Source organism: Onychostoma macrolepis, chromosome 06 (assembly GCF_012432095.1).
Source record: "Onychostoma macrolepis isolate SWU-2019 chromosome 06, ASM1243209v1, whole genome shotgun sequence".
Lineage (NCBI taxonomy): Eukaryota > Metazoa > Chordata > Actinopteri > Cypriniformes > Cyprinidae > Onychostoma > Onychostoma macrolepis.
The window spans coordinates 29,088,977-29,113,895 of record NC_081160.1 but is presented as its reverse complement, the minus strand read 5'-3'; the positions used below and the strand labels follow the sequence as shown (position 1 = coordinate 29,113,895).

The 24,919-nt window shown below is 37.0% G+C and overlaps 1 protein-coding gene across 14 annotated transcripts in view; it reads left to right on the top strand.

The window, feature by feature from the left end:
• The window catches only part of ptprt (protein tyrosine phosphatase receptor type T), a 259,836-nt gene that overhangs the window by 40,999 nt on the left and 193,918 nt on the right, over positions 1 to 24,919 (top strand). For 13 of the 14 annotated variants that reach the window (XM_058778893.1, XM_058778891.1, XM_058778894.1 and 10 more), the window contains exon 2: positions 11,479 to 11,604. In XM_058778893.1, coding sequence (XP_058634876.1) covers positions 11,479 to 11,604 — 126 coding nt within the window. The remainder of the gene's footprint in view (positions 1 to 11,478; positions 11,605 to 24,919) is intronic. The other variant, XM_058778885.1, reaches the window with a different exon arrangement.

The following is a 24,919-nucleotide window of genomic DNA, read 5'->3' as shown; positions in this document are numbered from 1 at the left end:
GATATTGAAAGGAATAGATCACCCATAAGTAAAAATGTTATTATATTATGTTACTTTATTATTCTTCTTATTTTTATTAGTACATATAATGAATATTATTTATTTTATATTTGAAATGCAGATTATTTACTCTTGTAATTGACTTGTTTATAAATGGTTGCCAGGTTGGGAAGATTAAGTAAACCACTTTATCCATTTAAGAGAAAAACTCAGATTGGGGGATTTAAACTCTTGACATCTGGCAACTGCAACCATTAACCAAATATCACAGACAATTATGCTAAATAAATAGTGAGAACCAGAAATCGTGATCACGATTCAAAAAATATGATTTATCTTCCAGCTCTACTGTAGATCATAATGGCTACATCTGTCTGCTCTGTAATGGCAAAAAGTAGTCTCAAGCTCATAAATGCATAATGTAAGTACATTTTACATAAGACTTGTGCGCTGGATTGTTTATCAAAGTCGATGAAATTCTGGTCATTTACTAAAAATCTTGTCCTTCTTGTAATTCTTCTACCCCTATTTAAATTGCATTTGGCTATGATCTATGTGAGAACCAATGGCATGATTTTGAGAAGTAATTTTGAATTTGAATGTGAAGAACGGGAGATTTTCAGTGAACAAAGTTGTATGCCTTCAGAACACGTGGAATAAAGCAAATAAGTCATATGGAATATTTTATGCTGCTTTTTCTGCCTTTTTGGAACTTGATTTAAGGAAAATGTCTTTTGTGTGATGGATGAATCCATTTTTTGGGTGAACCTTAATCTTTGCACCTCAGCATGAAAGAACGGTCAAACTATTGCACTATGAACTGCAAGATATTGCACCTTTTAATGTAAAACTTCATGCAGTTTGCACAGTTAAGCATGTTACTATGAGCTTTCTTCGAGAACAGTTATGCAGGTGAAGATCTTTGACATTCATTTCTCACTCAGCACTTGAACTTTCCTTTTTTTCCCTCTCTAGTATTTCACACTCTCGGGTTTTTGACAGCTTGGGCGTCGGGAGTATTTCAAATGAGCGTGTTCAGTTCAAACCCCGTGCAGAAGGGCACTTTGAAGTGCACTTTGACAATGCTTTTAGTGTGCCTCCTAAAATGCTCTCAATATTTTCATGTCTCCAATGTCTTTCAGAGTTTCGCTCTGCCACTTCAGTCATTTTTTTTTTCTTTTTTTTGGGGGGCTGATAGGTTTTGTCGAACATGTCTCACACGTAACAAGCATCTCCCCGGGTGAAAATTTCCCAAGAGGCATGCATGACCCTGAAGCTTCAGCGTGACGTTAAACCTAACAAACCGCAGTGCTGAAAACACTCACAATACGTTTGCAGTTTTCAGACACAGAGATCCATTATGGCTTGTACAGAGTGCAGGGGGTTTCAGAGCCCTGTTGCATTGCTGTAGGTAGTGCTCTACGGTCGGGGTGTTCATAGAGAGCTGCTATTATAGAAAGGTTAAGGGTTGGTACAGACAGAGAAATGGATTGACAGCAGGAACGTTTGATGCATCAGTGACCATATTGGTATCGGCCAGTGTTTTCTGTTTTAATTATGCATGTTTGCATTGATCTGATTATTGGAATTATGATGTTTCGAAGCCTTAATTTACTTTTTGATCATGTCCAAATACCAGATAAACGCCACATGCTTTGGGTTAAGGGGTTTCTTCAAATAACAAAGAAGGGTTGAAATCACTGGCTTCGGAAAGTGTGTTTATATGGGAGTGTGCATAGTACGACCCCGTATAACCTATAACTTCAGGGCTGAAAACCCTTAAATGGGAAGTTTAACAGCTCTTTGAAGCGTGTATTCCTCTGGCTTGTTTGTTTGTGTGTGTGTGTGTGTGTGTGCGTATGAGCCAGTAATAGCAGTTGAGCTGATAGGAACAGACAGAGATGGATGGCAATGTACTGACATATTAAAGCTGCTGTGTGAATGAGGGTGTGTGTTTGTGTGAGCGGCTCAGTAATAAAAACCTTCTTCTGCTGTCTGGAAAGTATGTGTTGCTGACCTTATGAAACCTGTCAGGAACATTTCCACTGCAAAATAAATTAAATGTATAAAATTAAATTTTAATATTTTAAAAATATGAATAATTAAATATTTAATATGTATTATTTTATTTGCTGGTTATAGGACTATTCTGTTTTTGTTGCATGTTTATGTATCTCATTCTCTGTACTGTAATGCAAAAATATAGTGATACATTTATAAGTATTTATGGTAGTATTTGTTTTATGCCGATTTAAATAAACACTTTTATAGTCATTTTTACTGTAAATAAATGTTAAATAAATGTAAACGAAACGTTTACAGTAAAGAAAATCGAATATTGGTATTTATAATGATTTACAAAAATCTCATTACGGTAATGAAAATGTGGGGGAAATTGTATTCCTTGCGGAAAAATAATTGTAATTAAAAAATAATTGTGTGGCACTTGAAGTTTGTGAAGATATTTGGTGTGGGTGTGCGCATGTGCGTCCTCTCACTGTCTGCCCTGGGACAAGCGAGAGAGCAGGAGGACATTTTTATTTATGACCCGTCCAAAGCAGCAGAAACAGTTGTTTAGAGTTGCACACGCAGACGTGTTTTACTGCCCGAATGAGCTTTCATTTCTCTAGTAATCATTTTTTAAGGGAAGAAAAACTGCAGGACATGCAGTTTGTGGCAGCTAATAATTTTTATTGGCAAATTTTTAAGACCTAAAGTGCAGCACTGGAACATTTGTCATTTTTAATCAGAGAGAGAGTCTCCTGAGATGTATTCGTAGTTACCTGAGGCAGCTCTACCTTCTCTGCGTGTGTATTCTGCTGTTTCGGCTGCCAACCTCCACTTGGCCTCTGCGGAGGGAAAAAAATAATTAACTTCCAAGGACATACAGTATTGAGACTGTGAGTCTGTCTGTCTGCAGGGGGGAACTCATAAAATGAGGTGGAAAAGTGAGCTGTAAAGTCTTAAACTGACAAATACAAATTCCCAAGAAAAAAGTAGCAGGGATGTATGCAGTAAACATTAATTATTGGTATTTTCTCATAGGCAAGCATCAGGAGGGTTCTCGCACCGTTTGTGCTTCAGACACGAATGATACCTCAAATTGCATATGTGCTATTACTTTCCTAATCATCAGACTTACTATTGCAACTTGGGTCAGTAAGAAACCACCAAGAACACATTAGTAACCACAGTGCGACTGCCTAAAGTTGCCATCACATTAGCCAAATTTCAGAGAATTTAGTGGGCAAAAAAGGTCCATTGCCTGTCATCAACAGCGAATTCACATGACCAACTGAAACCGATCCAAAGTCTGAGTGGGGAAATCTTTCGCTGAAATTACTGAATTTTGCAACAGTGCATTAAAACCACCCAGAACACCTTAGAAATGTCCTGACAAACAACTTAGTATCACAGCAACAAAGTTTTGCATGAGCAATTCCTGTTTTTACTATGTTTTCTGTATACAGTAAAATTCACTATATTAATATTGAAGTTGATATAATAAAGGAAGTTTGTTGCCTATATAAGTATTATTATTTTTTTAACCTATGCAGTTTAAATGGAGCAAAACGCCAACAAAATGTAGGCTACTTAAAAAATAAGATGAGATCATTTGACTGGTTTTCATTTTTCTGGTAGCATTCAGAACAAATAATACGCTTTAAAGCTGTTCAAGGTGGTCATGTAGCAATGTTAAACTGGTAATGACAGTCTACGTGCAAAAATAACCAGCTTGAATAGCTTGTGTTTGTAACGGACCAACATTGACCATATAAAATCCCAAAATGGACAGGATTTTGCTAGTCCAAACTCATCTAAGCTCTGTATTTCTCTGCAGGGAAGGTATCCTGACCCTGTATGTCAAATATTGTACTGCAGAGTATTATAGACTGTTTTCTTCAGAGAAACCCGGAGGAAGAGATTTAACATGAGCCTTTGAGGTAAAGTATCGGGCCTATTCAGCCCAGTGGGAAAGTGAGAATAATATCAGAAAGAATCCCGTGTCTGCAGGAAGTTTCAGCTGGAGTCGGTATGTGCTAAGCGGATCAGAACAAACCGGGTCAAGAGAAGATCTACCAAGTTCAGCTGAGTCAACTAGTAGCACTAATCAAATTCTCAGACTCTTTGAAACAGACATATGGCAACTGATTAATTCTTACCAATTATTCAACAAACAAGCACTGTAAAGGAATAAACACGCCATTTGTCAGCAGAACTGCAGGGTATTGTGAAAGGTGAGAATTGAGTTTTTGGCAAAAGCGTGTTGCATTTTCACTTGGTCTATGGGGGAAAGTGGTTTGGCACTGAATGTCCGGTCAAAACTGCTTTTCTAGCACTGATATTTAACTCCAGAGTGTTGCAATTGAAGGTGTAAAATGTGATTTTTAGCAAGTCACGCAACGTGTGGATCCATGGGAGCGGTGCGGGGTACCGAACCCCGTAATCCGTGTAGCGTTTTAAAGGCGCGAAAACCTACTCGAGCAACACGACACTTCCCACTCGCGCTGGTGAAAGTGTGAATGTCTGTTGGACGCCTGTTCTTGGAGGACCCGAGTCCTGCTGTCTTTGTGTGGGTGTAGTGTGTACTAAATGAAGGAATCGCTGAGGTGTGTACAGCTAGTATATGGGGACGTATGAATGAGTTTGAACAATTAGGAAGTTGGCGTCAGGGAGGGTGGTAAATATCTGCTCAGGCGTGGGTGGACTGGCACCTCTTTGTCCTTCTGTTGTAAGTGAAACTAGGAAATCAGCGCCTATCCGGCAGGCACGGCTGCACCTGTAGCACAGATGATGGATGAGAGAGATTTGCAGCGCACAATGGATTCTGTGGCCCGAGCGGACGAGGTTAAAGGCGGCAGGTGAGGTGGAAAAAGTTGCATTAGCTCAGGTTGACGGAGCTGCTACACTGAATGAGTGACAAGCTCGCTAGAGAGCGGCCGCGTGTGTTTGTGTGCTAAAAGGTGTCGGAGACGGAAACAAGTGAGTGTGTGATGTGGAGTTTCCTTTCTCGTTGTACGCCGTGTCAGGCCACTCTTGCTTAATTCAGAGCGACAAGCTGTGCGAGGTTGCCTTCAAAACGAGTGTGTGTGTGTGTGTATGTGTACGTGTGTTTCGTGGATTAAATTGGCCCACTTGCTCTTGGTCCGTGCACCCGTCTGATCTGATTGGAGTTGTCCTCTTCTGGGGTGGGGGAGGTTGGTTTTCTCCTGTGAACTCCATAATCACAACAGCAGCCGTCTCTTGTTATCAATAATATTGACAAAAAAAATCTCTGGGTTATGTTCTGCATTACATTTTGAACTATGACATTTTGTAAAATGAATATGCTTATATTTAAGGTAGTATTTCAGCATATGAACGGAAATAAGGAACTAGATGTAGAGGGGTTTTACAGTTTTATAGAAAAACCTAAAAATGATTAATTATGTGCATGGACATTATCTGTCTAAAGATTTTTTTGAATGAGACAAACCTCAAAAAAAAAAAAAAAAAAATCATCAAATCCTTTTGGATGTTTTCCCATCATAGAGATGTCACTTCCTGGAGGATGATGCTATTAGGAACTGGCTTTTGTTAGTTAGGGATTTTACAAGCCTAACAGGACAGAAAGTCATATTGAGGACACAGGAAAAATACTGAATCAATAACCAACTGTATGTATGTATCTATCTATCTATCTATCTATCTATCTATCTATCTATCTATCTATCTATCTATCTATCTATCTATCTATCTCTCTCTCTCTCTCTCTCTATATATATATATATATATATATATACATACTCTAAAGTTGTCATGTGGAAACATGAACAAGTACTTCATAGAAATGAGCCCCTCTCAGTTTGGCTTGGATTTTCAGTATGTTTCTTTCACACAAATAAAGCCTGTTATAGATTTGGGTGTAGCTTGGAACAGAAAATAAACTATATACATATGATGGGATTTTAAACAGCACTTTGATCGCTGCATTAACAACACATATCTGAGCTATTATCTGTGCTTAGTGGGTGGACATAATCACTTTAGTTTCAAACCGACTATTTGTCTGCTCGACTGGAAATGCCGCTGGTGAGGGCCAAGAAAGACACAGCATATGCTTATGACTAATGCAGTTAAACTCTCAAACATGAATGTAACGTCAGTATCTATTAACTAAGGTGCGGGTACCGAACCCCGTAATCCGTGTAGCGTTTTAAAGGCGCGAAAACCTACTGAGCAACACGACACTTCCCACTCGCGCTGGTGAAAGTGTGAATGTCTGTTGGACGCCTGTTCTTGGAGGACCCGAGTCCTGCTGTCTTTGTGTGGGTGTAGTGTGTACTAAATGAAGGAATCGCTGAGGTGTGTACAGCTAGTATATGGGGACGTATGAATGAGTTTGAACAATTAGGAAGTTGGCGTCAGGGAGGGTGGTAAATATCTGCTCAGGCGTGGGTGGACTGGCACCTCTTTGTCCTTCTGTTGTAAGTGAAACTAGGAAATCAGCGCCTATCCGGCAGGCACGGCTGCACCTGTAGCACAGATGATGGATGAGAGAGATTTGCAGCGCACAATGGATTCTGTGGCCCGAGCGGACGAGGTTAAAGGCGGCAGGTGAGGTGGAAAAAGTTGCATTAGCTCAGGTTGACGGAGCTGCTACACTGAATGAGTGACAAGCTCGCTAGAGAGCGGCCGCGTGTGTTTGTGTGCTAAAAGGTGTCGGGAGACGGGAAACAAGTGAGTGTGTGATGTGGAGTTTCCTTTCTCGTTGTACGCTCGTGTCAGGCCACTCTTGCTTAATTCAGAGCGACAAGCTGTGCGAGGTTGCCTTCAAAACGAGTGTGTGTGTGTGTGTATGTGTACGTGTGTTTCGTGGATTAAATTGGCCCACTTGCTCTTGGTCCGTGCACCCGTCTGATCTGATTGGAGTTGTCCTCTTCTGGGGTGGGGGAGGTTGGTTTTCTCCTGTGAACTCCATAATCACAACAGCAGCCGTCTCTTGTTATCAATAATATTGACAAAAAAAATCTCTGGGTTATGTTCTGCATTACATTTTGAACTATGACATTTTGTAAAATGAATATGCTTATATTTAAGGTAGTATTTCAGCATATGAACGGAAATAAGGAACTAGATGTAGAGGGGTTTTACAGTTTTATAGAAAAACCTAAAATGATTAATTATGTGCATGGACATTATCTGTCTAAAGATTTTTTGAATGAGACAAACCTCAAAAAAAAAAAATCATCAAATCCTTTTGGATGTTTTCCCATCATAGAGATGTCACTTCCTGGAGGATGATGCTATTAGGAACTGGCTTTTGTTAGTTAGGGATTTTACAAGCCTAACAGGACAGAAAGTCATATTGAGGACACAGGAAAAATACTGAATCAATAACCAACTGTATGTATGTATCTATCTATCTATCTATCTATCTATCTATCTATCTATCTATCTATCTATCTATCTATCTATCTATCTATCTCTCTCTCTCTCTCTCTCTCTATATATATATATATATATATATACATACTCTAAAGTTGTCATGTGGAAACATGAACAAGTACTTCATAGAAATGAGCCCCTCTCAGTTTGGCTTGGATTTTCAGTATGTTTCTTTCACACAAATAAAGCCTGTTATAGATTTGGGTGTAGCTTGGAACAGAAAATAAACTATATACATATGATGGGATTTTAAACAGCACTTTGATCGCTGCATTAACAACACATATCTGAGCTATTATCTGTGCTTAGTGGGGTGGACATAATCACTTTAGTTTCAAACCGACTATTTGTCTGCTCGACTGGAAATGCCGCTGGTGAGGGCCAAGAAAGACACAGCATATGCTTATGACTAATGCAGTTAAACTCTCAAACATGAATGTAACGTCAGTATCTATTAACTAAGATCTTAACTAAAGGATGAAAACTATAGCTGAACATTCAAAACATTCAGCTGTCATTTCAGTAGTTGTTTCATGTTATACAGTTAGCCAAGTATCTCGTTTTTTTTTGTAGCATAGACAAAGGTCGGTCTGTCTGTCTTTCAAATTCAAAATTGCTTTATTGGCATGACTGTAAAAAATACAATATTACCAAAGTTTGAAATATAATAACAATGAAAAGATCAAAATAATAGAATAAAAACATTATAACAATATGAACTTAAATAAACAGTGTAACAAATAAGAACTTGTGTGAGCATTTCATACCACAGTGTTTAACACGTATAAACACACACAGGCTGAGGGTCACTGTGGTAGACAGTAGGGAAACACACAGAGGTCAGACATTATATACATTATACACGTTCACCTGCTGTCTCTCAGGCTGTGGCACGTCCACACGTATCTCGCAGCCAGTGCTGCTGTCTGTCCCTCTCCTAGTATTGTCTGTCTGTCTATCTATCTATCTATGTATCTATCTATCGGTTTATTGATCTATCGATCTATCATATCGTTCTATCTATTGTTCTGTCTGTTCTATTGATTTATCATTCAATCATTCTGTTGTTCGGTCTGTTGTTCTGTCCATTGTTTCGTAATTCTGTCATTCTGTGTATTGTTTTATAATTCTGTCTGTTTTTTATCATTTTATCAATCAATATTGTTTTGTCTGTCATTGTATCATTCTGTTGTTCTGTTTGTTGTTTTATCATTCTATTGTTCTGTCTGTTATTTTATTCTGTCGTTCTATCATTCTACCATTCTCTCTGTTGTTCTATTATTCTATTGTTCTGTCTGTCGTTTTATCATTCTATCAGTTTGTCGTTCTATCATTTTCTCGTTCTGTTTGTCTATTTGTCTGTCGTTCTGTCATTCTCTTGTTCTGTCTGTTTATTATGTTTTGAAAGTAAATTAGTGGCGTTATAAGACACAATTATTCATGTTGCAGTTAAAGAGAACAGTAAAGACCGTGACACTGCTGTTTCTGTACACGCCAGTTATTTTTCAGAGTGTAAACAAACCCTTCTGTTAATCGAGCAGATGTTACCCATCCACCCCTTCCACATCCGCCCCAAATCTCACTTCTTCCTTTCCTGCGCTGTGAAATCATCTCTAAGTTCATCAAGCGCTCCTGATAGGGCAGCACGAGCGCTAGATTCGATAAACATCGTATTGACAGCGTGCCAGCAGCAGGGCATATGCCATCGAGCTGTGAGAGGTGTGGAGCCGTGAGCAGCAGATGTGGGGGACGAGTCAAGCTCGTACCGCTGCCATGTCTGCCGCTGATGAGATTGGAAACTGTTGCTTGTCTGCTGTGGGGCAACTTATCAATAATGGATCAAATTGGTAGGCAACATTAATTAGAGGAGAAATGAAGAACTTGTGCTTGTTTTATGTTTGCGTGTGAGTGTGAGTGTGTGTGCAGTGTGATCTCATTAGTACTTGTAAATATTTGGATGTGAAGTATGGTTCTAGCACATTTTAATACATTTCCATTCATTTGGATAGACACTGCTGACAGCAGATACTGTAAAACATAAACCTTATTACATTTAAATGACTTGAAATGTTATAGAATCCTTAACGGTGCATAGAACAGAGCGAGTTTATTGTGTTTTTAATAATAAAATATTAAATGTTTAATGTCATCAACAATGCAGTTAACTATTTATTAGTCATTTGTTTCTTGGGGTTTCTAAACAATGAATCAGTGAAATATGGAAAGTACTATACTTTTGTTAGTCCCATTTAAATTTCATTTATAAACAAATTTGCCATTTAAAAAGATCTTGAAAGTTTCTCCTCAAAGTCCTGTTTCTTCTCAAAAGTCATGCAATGGGCTTGTGTTTGAGTCACCTGTTGGAGTAAACTCTCAAACTTTCTGACACGTCAGAGATTTCAAAAAGTCTTGTACGTCTCTAAAGTGGTACATATATAAAAGGCTTTTGAACTTTAGATACTATCAGTGATTGTATCTCTCCAAAAGTGTATGAATCCTTAAACATCCCTCAACAAATCCAAAATTCAGACCAACAAATTCAGACGCTTTTCGATTCTGAGTATGAAAACATCTTCTTTTCCCAGCATAGGCCGGGGACGAGCAGGGTGGCAGTATGAATATGTGAACACTTCAAAGGCAATTAGAAACCGAGGGTTACATAAACTACAGGAGACCTAATTTCTTCTTCTGCTGCTGTCTAACTGAACCCCAGCGGGCTGACGTGTTCCACAAAATCACGTCTTTGACTGGTTAATTTTTTCCTTCAATAGATCGCGACGCTATCCGATCGCTCCCCCTGGAAAATTCTGAATATATAACTATTATTGTTTTTTACGGTTGTGCGATTTCTTTGAGAATACCTTTGATGTGGTTTGCGAGTCTTGCTGGTATTGTAAGATTCATCGTCTTTCGGCGCTCATGGCAAATTAATTATTTTTGTAGCATTTTAATCCTCTTGTGTAGCTTAATACGCAGGGGCAAATTAAGACGGCAATGAATATTTGGTCCTTGAAATATGCAGAAATGTAAGTATCCTGCAGGCAGAAGTTTCATCATGTTGAATCTGAGCGCTTAACATGCACACAAACCAAAGCGATTTCCATGTTGGGTGGTACAGAAAGTAACGTCCAATCGAATGAGGCTGTCTGACACAAATAGTCTGACACAAAGAAAATAGTCTAAAAGGAAATGAGAAATATAAATAAATGTATATGTATATATGTGTATAGCAATATGCTTATTGGTCAATACAGTATTCCAGTCATAATATAGTAATTTTATTATTTCTTTTTTTAAATCTGCTATTGTAGAGGCACAAAAACGATCTCAGATATAAGAGCTTCATTGTTTTTTTTTTTTCTTTTGTTTTTTTTTTTAGATTTTTCATGATAGTTTCACAAAATATCATATGTCTGAACTGTTTTTAAAAACTTTAACCTTTTTTTCTACTTTTTATTTTTTCATTGGTAATTTAAATCAGAAAATACTGCACTTGTCAAAATTAAGTTGACATGATGTCTTATTAATATATAATTTTTTAATAAAAAAAAAAAAAAAAAAATATATATATATATATATATATATATATATATATATATATAATTTAAATATTCAGAGACAATGTATTTTATTAATTTACTTTATAATGTAGTATTTTAATAAAAATCTGTGATCTTGATTTATTTTTTTATGTGGTAACCATTTCTTAAAAACAGTAAGCCAAGGCTGTGCTGTATTGTGTCACTCATGTCATAAATAGCAATGGCCTTTTAGTCATGTCTATATTCACAATACAGCACGCCCTCTTGCACCTTACTGCTTAAATAAACCCCCTCTCAAAGCTACGATACAAGAAGATGTGTTAAAACGAGTACATTTAATTAGTGCTATTTCATCCTGGCTTTCTAATCCTTAGCTCCTGGCTAGCATAAAGCTTAATGCAGTGGAAAATCGTGTTTTTAGCGAAGATGAAGTAATGATGGCGCTCTGTGGCTTAATCATGTTGACACATGCCATCTTCCCCTCTTCTCTCTTGTGTGTGTTCTGTAGGCAGCTGTTCGTTTGAAGAGCACTACAGTAATTGCGGCTACAGCGTGGCATTGGGGACTAATGGCTTCGCCTGGGAGCAAGTCAACACCTGGGAGAGACCCTCCATGGATGCGGCCGTTCCCACAGGTATGGGATACACCTTCATGGCTCACTCTTTCCTGTTTTCTTCATCTCTTTCTCTTCTGCTGAGGATTTTTTAAAGGAATAGTTCACTCAAAAATGAAAGTTCTGCCATTGTTGTCATTCCAGACCTGTGTGCTATCATTTCTTCCATGGAGCATGTCTCCAAATGGACATAAAACACCATTAAAGTCAGGGATCCGCTATGACGGATTTCCGTTAATTAGAAAAATTAGAATTAGAAAAATGCATTTACAAAAGTAAAAAGAAAATTCCCCTGTAAATCACTGTCAAATGTCACCTTGTATTAAAAAGGCTAATTTTTGATCAGAATTTTTTATTATTTATTAGAAGGTGCTCCTAAATTTTTTTAAATTAGGAGGACAAGTGCTCCTAATTACAAGAAGAAAAACACGGCTCTTAAACTGGGTGTGTGACAGGTATGGCTGTGGATCCGGGGTTTGGCCGAGGAAAAATTTTCAGTCAAAAGATTTTTTTTTTGCTTTAACCCCTGTAAAGTGCACCGTAGAGTACAGCAGTCGGCAGTAAAAATCCCATTCATTTTCTTCTAAGTGGAATTGATCTTTAATATTATCTTATAAACCTTTAAATACGGACCTGCTGTGAACTGCAAGGTTGTTAAAGGAATGTATATGCTTGTGTTGAAGCCATCAGTCTGCATTATTTCAACTTAAATAATTGTGTTTAATGATGGAATTGGAGGAAAAACTACATTACCCATGATTTTGCAAAGAAATTCCACCAATCAGAGAATAATACTTGTATATTTTGCAATATATAGTTTCATTAAACACAATCTTTAAATCAATCATTTTATATTTATTTGTAATTTTTAATTTAGTTATTTTATTTGCAGTGCTTCATGGGATTGTAGTTCTTTCCCTCCTTTAAAGGGTTAGTTTACCCAAAAATGAAAATTCCGTCATTAATTACTCACCCTCATGTCGTTCCAAACCCGTAAGACCTTTGGTCATCTTCAGAACACAAATTAAGATGTTTTTGCTGAAATCAGAGAGCTCTCTGACCCTTCCATAGACAGCAATGCCGAAGATGACCGAAGGTCTTATGGGTTTAGAACGATATGAGGGTGAGTAATTCATGACAGAAATTTTATTTTGGGGTGAACTAACCCTTTGAGCTTTTCAGTACAGTCTTCTACCTTTTTCTTTGTCTTTTTTTTCCGATTGGTGAATACTTTTCAAAGTTTAAATCAAAGTTTGTAATGTTGTGATTAACCTCGTAGCTGGTTGATTTGGTTCGTGGCGTATAACTTTTTAACAAAGACTTTTTAAAAATCCCTATGGGAAAAATGACAGGGGACTAAAGGTGCGTTCACACCAGACGCGAATGAAGTGTTAAGCGCGAGTGATTTACATGTTAAGTCAATGCAAAGAAGCGAATAGACATCCTGCGGTGCGATTCGCGCGAATGAGGTGGCGCGAATTGAGCGTTTCGGGCGAATCGAAAAATCTGAACTTTGGTGAAAATTTGCGCCGCATTAACCAATCAGGAGCTTGCTCTAGTAGTGACGTGATTACGACGTAGCCAGCAGAGGGAATCCCAAACAACAATGGAGGACAAAATAATCATCGCTGTTTGTGGACACCCAGAGCTGTATGATAGCCTACATTTTCGTACTTTTACAGAAACAGGAATAAAAAGATTTTGCTTGGAAGCAAGTGAGTGAGGAGGTCAGACAATCTGGTAAGTTGTAAAAAACGCTCTTTATACAATTTAAGCTATATATACATATTGAGACTACAAGCTAGCTAAATTGAGCTTATTCGGCGTATTTTATCCATGTCAGCCATTTCGCAACGAGACTGGAGCCGTTCGCCTGGCAGAAGCCCCTCCTATGACGTGAATTCGCATCTGTTGTGAAGTGAATGTGACGCGCGAATGAAGCGAATTTCACGCGCGAATGAAGCAAGTAAACTCAAAATGTTCAAGCGTCCAACTACGTGCAAATAGCACGATTTATTCGCGCAAGTCGCGTCTGGTGTGAACGCACAGTAAGACTGCTGAATAAATGGGTGCACACTTCTGCACTCTATAAAGACTTTTGCACTATATCATCGTTTTGTCTGAAGAACAGACCAAAATTTAAGTTAAGTTAAAGTAGTTTATGTTCATGTATGTTTTTTTTTGTTTTTTTTCCTTTTAGAGCTTAATGTTGTATGAAGAAACAAACATACAGGTTTGAAACAAGTAAATTTTCATTTTTGGGTGATCAGTTCCTTTTCCAGCTGCTTTCTTTCAGCAATTCCCAAGATCCATATTCTTCAGTCATATCTCAGTCTCTCCACCATTTTGTTCATGTTTTTTCCTTTGACTCTTCTCTCTGTTGGCCTCTTGTTATATGGAGAAGGCACTTTGGTCTCCCGTCTGTCTCGAAGTCTATCTCTTTCTCTCTCGGAAGCGAGGCAGTAGTTCACAGTGAGACAAATGGCAATCAAGTTCGCTGTCACTCTCACTCAGCCATCTCCTGCAGCGCTCAACAACCTCTGTCTCACAGCACCCTTAAAGACAATAGAGTCAGCTACACAACTGCGTCTCTCCCCACCAGTTTATTTAACCCCATTTGCTCCCTACACACTACATCTGACACCAAAGCACTCCAGCTTCCAGGCACTCCATTGGAAAGATGCTACATCCTTATAAATGACAATTTTGGGGGGGTAGTGTGATACTTTCAAGCCACTAAAGAAGTTTATGATTGCTGTAGTGGAAGCACCTTTCCCAGAATTGGATGGTGGTTTTCAGAAGACAATAGTGTTTTTTTTATTTTAATTTTTTTTTTATAAAAGGCAGTGGTTCTCAGTTGGTGTCCTAAAAATATGAGCTTTTGTGGTTCAGAGGATATATATATATATATATATATATATATATATATATATATATTGAATTTAATATATTCCTAAACGCCATTTAAAAAAAATTGAGTTAACACCAAAATCAGTATTGTAAACGCCAGTCTCCCTTCTCTGCAGAACGCAATATATCCGCTCAACCAATCACAGTGCACCATTCCACACACTGTAGACAGTAATGGCGGCGCTTTGAATACACCCAGCATCCGAGTTTTCTTCATCTACTTTGTACTTTGTGATCAACAAACAAACAAAAAGGGCTGCACGATAAATCGCATGTGATTGTCATGCGCATCTCATCAGTAAAGCCGGTTTTGTGAGCAAATCTTTTAGCAAATCTCCATGACGTGCTTTCAGATGGAGCAGCATTTAATACACAGAGCCGTAGTTCACTGACAAGCTATGCAATATCGCATTCATAATCTTAGATGAATGGCATTCGATTATAAACGCGTTATTGCTTAGCTTGTCAGTGTAAGTGTTTTTATTAGTGCCATTAATGTTTTTGTTAATACAGCTTATAGCACTAGTCAATTAAATGAATGTAACATGGCAAAGATGAATGCACTTTTGGAAGTTGAATGTAAGGGAAATGTCATTTTGGAATTTCTGTGGTCTAATGTGATATTGTTTTTCATGTTCTTGTTCATGATGAAATTTTGTTTTATTGTTGTAATTAATTTATAGAATTAACAAAATGACCCGTTGAATTCATTTTGGGAGTGATGACTGGTTTAATGGCTATTTTTAGTCCAGTGCCTTTATATAAGATTAGTATTGACCAAGTTCAGAGGCTGTTATATGTGGATTAACTTGCTTTGTTGTGTATTTTCAACAAATTTCAATATGAAAAATAACTTTTATATTAATTAAATGGATTGCATTTTGAAAAAAAAAAAAAAAAAACTGTCATGAATTTATTGCATTTTGGTAAAAAATTATCTCTTTTATAATAAAACTTTGAAAATCAAAATCTGGATTTGAATTTTTAATGTTATTATAACCTAAAGTTGGTATGTGAAAGTTTGAAACAGGAAATAGTGGTTTTCATCTTGCCACTTTCTTGGTAAAGTAAACAAATTTTTGCTCAAATTAATCAAAATGGATTTATAGCATTTTGGAACCAAACTCTTATAACTCAAATATTTAATGTATTCATTATTTAAAAAACACAATCTGTAGTTTGTAATTGAATTGAATATTATGGATATATTTTATTATTTGTTAATAATTAATTAATTAATTAATTAATAAGAAATACATAAATACATAAATACATTAAATATTATATATAATATTTTATATATTTTTATATATATTTAAATTAGTAAATTAATGAATGTATTTATGAGCAATACTAGTATCCACCCAAAAATACATTAATTCATATATATATATATATATATATATATGAATTAATTTATTTGGGTGGATCCTATTATTGCTCATAGCTTGTTGTAGTTATGGCTGATTAGGACAAAACCACAAATTTACATGCTTTATGATGATTTATTGCATCATGCCTGATTAGGACACAGTGTTGAGTTGCCACTTGTTGTCCAAAGTAAAATCTGGGTCCTGAAGCAAAGCCAGTTGAGACGTACTGTTTTAAGGAAATGGGGTCGTCAGCAGCTTCAAACAAAATCCAGCCGAAAACATCAAAGTCTAGTAATTTTTCTCTATTGGGGGCACTAGCATCAGGCCCCATCTGATAAAAATACACAAGCACTCATTAATAAATAAACGGCTGAAGAAGCACCATCTGCGCATGTTGATGTCATCAGGATCTGATTGTCTAATCAGGGGAGGAAATTGGGCCGCGGCATGATCCTTCCGTCATTAAACCCCGTGGAGACACGCCGATATCAGTCTCTCCTCTCTGATTGTAGGCGGCACTTAATACAGTGTTCAGTGAATTACACCCAGGATGCAAAGGACCTGATGAAAAAGGAGCAATTGAAGAGTGTACCCACAGGAAAATTGTATTGCTCAGAGGTTGCTCTTTCATATCATGCTGCAAATATAGATCACCCCAAATTCCATGATGATAGAATTGAGAATAGAATAAAATAAAAATATAATATAATATAATATAATATAATATAATATAATATAATATAATATAATATAATATAATATAATGTGTAATTTTAAAATAAAATAAATCAATGGTTTTACAATCATTTTAGAACAGCCTTAAGATGACAGCTAATATAGTCTTGTCTCATCCATGGGGGACTTAATTGACTTCTAATTTAAGTTTATAATTTAAATTTGTTGTTTTTTTAGAAGAAATGAAAATAGACACAAATTAGACTACTGTTGATGTATAGTACGAGTATAGAGCTAAATAATGTACTAAGCAGAAGTTATATTACGGAGCCGGCGAACTAAGCAGAAAGGACTCTGGCCTGCAAGGCGGGGATGTCCAGGTTGTAAAACCTTACAAATGTGGACGGCGAGGATCAGCCGGCCGCCTCACAAATTTCCGAAATGGACACCCTGCTGGACCATTCCCAGGAAGAGGCAATGCCTCTGGTGGAATGGGCTCTGACTCCAGTGGGGCACTGCAAGCCCAAGGAGGAGTATGCTAGGGTGATAGCATCCACTAACCACCTGGAAATTCTTTGCTTCGTAACAGGGCTAACTAAATTTGTACAGCTGCTTTTTGTTTTGTGCTGCTGTTCCCTGAAGAAAATTCAATAAACAGTTAACAAAAAAATATTGACCATGGCATCAGAGTGTAAATAGGTTTAGGATTAGGATATTTTTATCAAAAGAAAACTCTGAGAAGGATAAGATTGAAGCACACATCTCCTTTTGCTCTCCAATTAGTCTCATTGCTGCCCAGGAGAATCAATTGTATTAATATGGATGTCTTATTTACATTTTGTTTTCTCCACGGGCAGAGCAAGACGAGGTGGGAGATAGAGAGAGAAAGGTGACTCAGGTGGGGATGAGGGCACCTTAATGTGTTCTTACAGGATGTGTAATGAAGCCTGTCAGTCGCCACTGTTTCGTTTTATTCCTCCGTGGACCGCGGGTCACTAGCATCAATACAATCCATTCCTCTCATTACCGCCACTCTCAGAAGGCTTCAGAGACAAGCTCCTCCAGGGAAAACACATCTGTGAATGAGATGTTGTGGCCAGGTGTACACGCTCTTATTGCACTCTGAGAGGAGACCAATCATTGATGCCACACTTCAAAATGCTAAGTGAGGGAATGTGCACCGGTACTTTCAGTTGGAGTTTTTTCAGGTAGTCAAAACATCTGTGTTAATGTGCACAGGTGATTTGAGAGAGGTTCTTTTTTGAGGGAAATATCCCTTTAAAGGAATAGTTCACAGAAAAATGAAAATTTGCTAAAAACTTACAGTACTTACCTTCAGGCCATCCAAGATGTAGATGAGTTTGATTCTTCATCAGAACTGATTTGGAGAAATTCATCATTGCATCACTTGCTCACCAATGCATCCTCTGCAGTGAATGGGTGCCGTCAGAATGACAGTCCAAACTGTTGATAAAATCATTACAATAATCCACAGGTAATCCTCAGTCCATTAATTAACATGTTGTGAAGCAAGATTCTCCAGTGAAAAGTCCATCCCCTGTTGTCCTCTCACATCAAAATCTTAGTTTAGAACTGTTTTGGACAGTTTTGGCTTGTAAACTATGCTTGATCTGTACTTATTTCTCTCCTGATTCAAATATGATGTCTTGAGAAAGCAATAGTATGGATAGAGGACTTAACTGGAAACAAGAGGTTTATAATAAATTTGTCTTACAAACACACAGCTTTTCACTTCATAAGATATCAGTTGATGGACAGTTGATGGAGTTGTGTGGATTACTTGTGGATTATTGCAGTGTTTTATCAGTTGTTTGGACTCTCATTCTGACGGCACCCATTCACTGCAGAGGATGCATTGGTGAGCAAGTGATGTAATGTTAAATTTCTTCAAATCTGCTCTGATGAAGAAACAAACTCATTTACATCTTGAATGGCCCGAGGGTAAGTAGATTTTCAGCAAATTTTCATTTTGGGTGAACTATTCCTTTAAATGTAAGATTAAGACAGCTCTATCTGGGTATTTTTAGACTGAGATTTAGGGTCACTGGTTTGTTCTTTGAAGGAAAAACTAAGTATCTTTCTGAATGGCCTAGACTTTGAGTTTATAGCTTAGCGATGTGTTTGATTTATAACATTTTTTGAAATCTGTATGGACCTAATGATCTCAAAGAGGTGTTGATTTTCAGATATGTTTGCATTTGATATGTTGTCTTTGATGGACAGATGAAAGCTCTTGGCCTAATTTTAGTGTTCTTTCACTGTTTCTATTCCTCTGTTTCTCATGTTTGTCTGATATTTGTCCTACTGTTTCTCTCCTCTGATTGGCCAGAGCTGTCAACAAATCAGAGCCAGTCAAAAGAGCTGTCATTTAATCATGACAAACGATTTTGTGCAGGCGTCCACTTGGGTGTCCGAAGTCCCTGTGCATACTGTGCACTTTTTGGAATGGTAATTGAGTTCTGAATTATAGGTTGTCAGGGCGGTATTGCATAAATGTGCACGTTACAGATGGTTGACGAGGGTAAATGGCATTTTTAGCCTTTCATTTTTCCGTTTTCAATTTTTTTTTGTTCTTCGTGATGATTTGAGGGCCCTCATGGACAGCAGTGCTTGATTGTGTGTCTGATTTCTTTCCTCTAAGATTAGAAAGTGGGGCAGAAAAGGTTGCAATTGAAAAGAAATTGACAGGGAAGGAGCTTTAGGCAAGAACTTGCGTACACCCACTTACACATACACTTAATCATATGGATGTGCATAAAAACCAGTGTTGGGGAAGCTTCAAGGTGCTCATAATTCCAAGTAGTTAAACTACAGTCATGTTACACTACAAGTTAATGAATTAATTTACTTTTCTTTGCAATCAGAGCAGTGTTTTTCTAACACAAAAACAATGTGTCCTAATTAAGATGACAGATTTGAACAGATTTATTCACAAAATGCCCCTAATATAACTAGAGAACACCATCATTCATATAATTTATATTATTTTATAATTGATTTAATATTACAATTCACAGTTTTAATGAACTGGTGCATTTAAATTAACTGTCCAAGTGAACAGATTTGCTAAAATGAATCTTCCCTAAGTTTTATTTGAGAGAGCTAACATTTAGTGCCTTAGTTTGCTCGGCTATAAATGCATAATGCTACATTACAAAAAACAGTGATGAACTGTGATATATATATATGTGTGTGAGTGTGTATACTGTATGTACACACATAATATAATATATTATAATATAATGTAATGTAATATATGTAATATTTTATTTAATAATAATGATAATAATAATAATAATAATAATAAATAATAATTTATCAAATATTACTAAAGTAATAATCCACAATAAAATAAAAAGTAATAATATAATAATAATAATAATAATAATATAAATTAATATTTAGATATTTTCTCCTCATCGTGCAGCCCTCCTTGCAAGATTGATCTGGAACTAGTGGTATAACAGGCTTCATTGACATTCTGTCATTTTACAGTGATAATAAAGGATTATCTGATGATTCTGGTGAGTAGGTGGTTTTGCAAGGTTGACTATGTAAAAATGCTACTCGGAGAGATATAGAGAATGAAGGAAGTTGGGTATCCAGCAGCGAACTGCCTGTATGACTTAAAGAGATTGACAGACCAAAAGAGACAATAGACAGAAATTGAGAGCGATAGACAGAAAAAGACAGATAGAAAAAGATGATGGAGAGTGCGTTAGTGGGTTTGGCATCCTATCCCAACACACATCAGTCTTGTTTACTGATTTCCAGGCTCCAATAAAGCAAAGCTACAGCCTCTAAGATTCTCCTGCCGCGAGCTGCCGGAATCACGCTCTCACACTGGGGACCCGACTGCTAAGAGCCCTCCGCTCTTCCCTTCTCCCTCTGCCTCTATCTTCCCTCTCCCCCTCCCATGTCTCTCGAATTCATCACACCTTCCGCTGACACGCTGCTTTCATTAAAGCCTCGCTCGGCCCCTCTGCTGACTTACATGTCTCTGCTCTGGTTTACATGCCTCGATGAACACACTCCCAGTGATGCATTCACACTTACAGACTCACACACACACTCACACTCACTCGGTGGGACAGAATGCTGCTGAGCGGCTCTGGTCAGGAATCGGAGCTTGTGATTAACAGGACAAAAACATGCATCTGTTCTCGGCGGGAAAACAGAATGTTTTTTTGTCCACGTCTGCTTCGTTTGGTTGTTTGTTCACGTCTCCTTCCTTATCAAAGAGTGATTTAGGATTTAAATAGGGACTATTATGCTTTTTTTTTCTTTTTTTCTTTAAATTGCCTCTCTCATGTCTACTTAGAATGTTGGAAGAATTTTTTTTAGAACTAAAAACAGCAAAATTTGCAGTGGGTGAACAACGATATGAATAACGACAACGACACTGAATTGAACTGAATAATGATGCTGTTGTCTTCTGTAGAGCTACTTATAGCTAAATTAAATAATTGTTTCATAATTGATTAACTTTTTGCACAGATTTTCAATGCTAAACTGACTTGAGCTGAATAATGACACTATTGTGTTTTTTAGAGCTGCTTTACAGCAGAATTTGAATTTGTCTCATATTTGAAGAAGTCAGCATCAATGATTGTTATTTTCCTCTTTAGTACTGTGAAGCCGGGAATCTGTATTGTATATATATATTGCTATCAGCGCCGACTCTGATGTCAGTTTTAATAGATTCAGTTTAGTTTCTGTTTTTAGGTATGAAAACTGTTTTAGGTATGTTTCTATCCCTTAGGATTAACAAAAACCCACAAACAAATGATGTGATTGCATTAATGATTTAAAATTAGGATATGATTAAATTTTTTTATATCACAAATTGACCTGTTCACCCTTCAGTTTTTTAAGCTTGGGAGCCTAAATTTGCTTTGCATTAGATTCTGTGTGATTTGAAACCATTGCAGCATTAAAAGTTTGTGCGTGTGTGTCTCTGTGCCGTTGAATTTAACAGACATACAGACTTGAAGGCCTTGTGATCGCCTGTCAGAAACACGCAGTGTCTTTTCCCCTCGTACAGCACCTCGGAAAGTGAAATGCTTCGTCTTTCCATCCTCCCCTTATCCCTCAATATGCCCATTTTTCATTGTCCCCGTATCGCTCACGTTCTCATCTCCTCTGTTTAGTAATCCTTTTATCTCTGTGCTCGGATAATACAATTTTCTGATCATTTCTGTGTCGGGATGAAGCAGTTTGTGTTATCCATCACTCGTAACAGAGGCCAGAAGTTTGTTGTCTGGTTATGACCTTGAGCAGTGTGTGGTTGTGTGGTCGCCTTTTCCCTTGTTCACATAGAGGAACCAGGGATGGATAACCATAAGTCAATGCCATTTTTCAACCGGCAGAGCATTTAAAAGCCATTGCTGTCAGGCGCAATGTTGCCCCAGAGAGAACGCAGAGTTGGTAGCTTTCTTCATGGCGAGTATAAGCTTTATGCAGCACTGCCTCAGTAAGAACAAATCAGAGGCCTTGATCGTGCATTGAGAATAGCATGCACTGCAAGGTCTGTCAGGACTGAATAAAACTGCTAATCATTAGGGCTGCACGATATATTGCATGCAATATTTAATGCGCATCTTGTCAGTAAAGCCGGTTCTGTAATCAGCGGTAATTTCCATCACGTGCATGATTTCACATGGAGCAGCATTTACTACACAGAGCCACTGTTCACTGACAAGCTGCGCAAATCCACATTGATAATGAACTAATCATACTATAATGCATCACATAGGTCATTCAGTTCTTATGAAGGCAGATGAAGTATTTTCAGTGGATGAAGATGCTGTATGGGAGTTCTACAGACATATAATATCTATGTAAAAAAAAAGGGCAGCATAAAAGAAGGACATTTAAATTTAAAGAAGGAAATAATGGAAACCCTGTAATTAAAACAGTGGTTTATAGGCCTAGAAAATTATTGTAGTAAATGTCATATTATATATAATGAAAATTAAAAAACATCATAGAAATTGTGTAGTCACTATAGACTTTCCCATTTATGTTCTTTTTGTCTCTGTACAAAATTCTAAAAAAATTAATTGTGGTTAAAATCCTCATCCAGTGCTCATAAATGACTGGAAAAGTCACAGAAGTTTGTGTGGAAACCCAGAAGTTAATTTCAGAGATATAAAGGTTACTCAAAATGGAAAAGTCCAAAAAGTTGTGTAAAACCAGCATATTTCAGGGATATTTTAAATTTGTGATTCCCAGGCCTTTTTTCTACTAATTATCACATATTTAGTTGTCTAGAATTTGTCCTCTAAATAAATGACTGGAAATCATTGGTCAAAAATTTTGGAAACTCTGAAGTTCTTATAAGAGGTTCAAAGGTTTGCACTCAGAAAGAACTGAATGCAAATCCTTTGAGAAAGCAGACAGACCTATGAATCAGTTTCCCTTTTGTACTACAGTTTTAGATGGTTTGCATGTGCATTTGTTAAGCAAGATATTAAAATTGCTGTACACATCATTAAAATTTATCAAGATGATGTAACCTAGATTTAATCACAGAGATGGGGAATTGTTGTTCATTATTAGTGATGAGTGTTTTAAATAAACAAAGGAAAATATTCTGCATTGTAATTAAGCGAAAACAGTGGCTTGCTAATTTAGAGTATTGCACACATGGGTGATGAATCACACAGATCTGCCATTCAGTTTTTCTATGCAAAATACTGTGTAATATTACTTTTAAAAGTAGCACAACATTATTGAATTAAAGTAACAAATTGTGTTGCACTGTAATTTTTTATGGAAAGTTTTATATTAGTATTTTAAAGTTTGTGTGTTACTTTTGCTTTTGCCACGTGGTCTCTTAACTTTCAGAAATATTGCACCATGATTGACTTTCGGGTGTTTTTATTTTTTATTTCGGAATAAATAAATAGAAAAGTAGCTTGTTTTTAAGAGTGCACTAGCATATAAATTACCTCAAAGCCAATAGGCATGGACAAGGTCTTAAAGGGATTGTTCACTCAAAAATGAAAACTTTGTCATCCTTTACTCACCCTCAAGTTGTTCCAAACCTGTATGAGTGTCTTTCTTCTGCTGAACAGAAAAGAATGTTGGTGGTCCCCATTGACTCCCATAGTATTTTTTTCCATTCTGTAGAAGTCAGTGGGGACCAGTATCTGTTTGGTTACACACATTCTTTAAAAAAAATCTTCTTTTCTGTTCAACAGGAGAAGGAAAATCATACAGGGTTGAGAATTTTTATTTCGGGGTGAACTATCCCTTTAAGTCTCTGCGAGTTCCTATTAGTCTTTAGTTTGCTCTTTTCTTCTTGTTTGTAAAGGAACAGGGTACAAAGGGTAGTTTCATGGAAAAGAGTCATTTGGGTTTACAAAGACATAAGGGTGAGTAATTAGTGAAATCATTTTCATTTTTGGGTGAACTGTCCCTTTAAATCTCTCTACCAAACATCTGTTTTGATTTTTCGCCTCGTGTTCATAAGCATACTATCACAATTCAGCAAATTGTCCTCACCAAATCAGTTAACTTCACATTCGTCTCATAGTCTCTTCACATTACATTTGTTTGAAATGATTTTATGAGACAATGCACCTTATGTTCCACCAAATTTCATTCATGGGAGCCATTTCTTCACTGGAATAGTTTAATCTGAAATAATGTGACCAGAAAGATTACATTGGGCTGGCAGAGAGAAGGGCATAATTAATTTGATGGTGACTTAATAAATGCAGGGTGACATATGAGGCACTGCGAGGCATGCTTAATGAGAGCGGGAATAAAAACGAGAGAATGAGAGAGAGCAGAGATGTTCTACTGTCTTTCCACAGATTGTGAAGCAGACAGCAGAGCTCCGGGCGATGAGAGGGCCACTTTACAGCTGAAGTTAAATACCACAAGAGAGCTTCGACTCTGAACAGTTGAACCCAGCAGATCCATACTGATCCTTGAGCTAAAGTGACGTTACCTCAGTCTCTCTGCCAACAAAGTTTGGGTGTCAAAGGCAAAGGCCTTATCGGTGATTTTAGGAAGTTTTAGTTAGCGATGCCATTTTTCAGATGATTTGTACCTTGCTCAGATTGTGATTTAGCCACAGTACCTATGATGATCTTGTGTCCCTGATATTGTGTGTTCTCAAGAACATGTCTGGGTCATATAGAACCCCAAAAATCAAAAGAAAGAAACAAGAGGTTAAATTCTGTATAAATTTGTGGAACCATTAAGGCTGCATTGGAATTATTTTCACATTATTATTATTATTATTATTATTATTATTATTATTATTATTAATTAATTAATTAATTTATTTATTTATTTTTTAATTATTTTAAATTAAAATATAAATATAAATTGTGCTATTACAA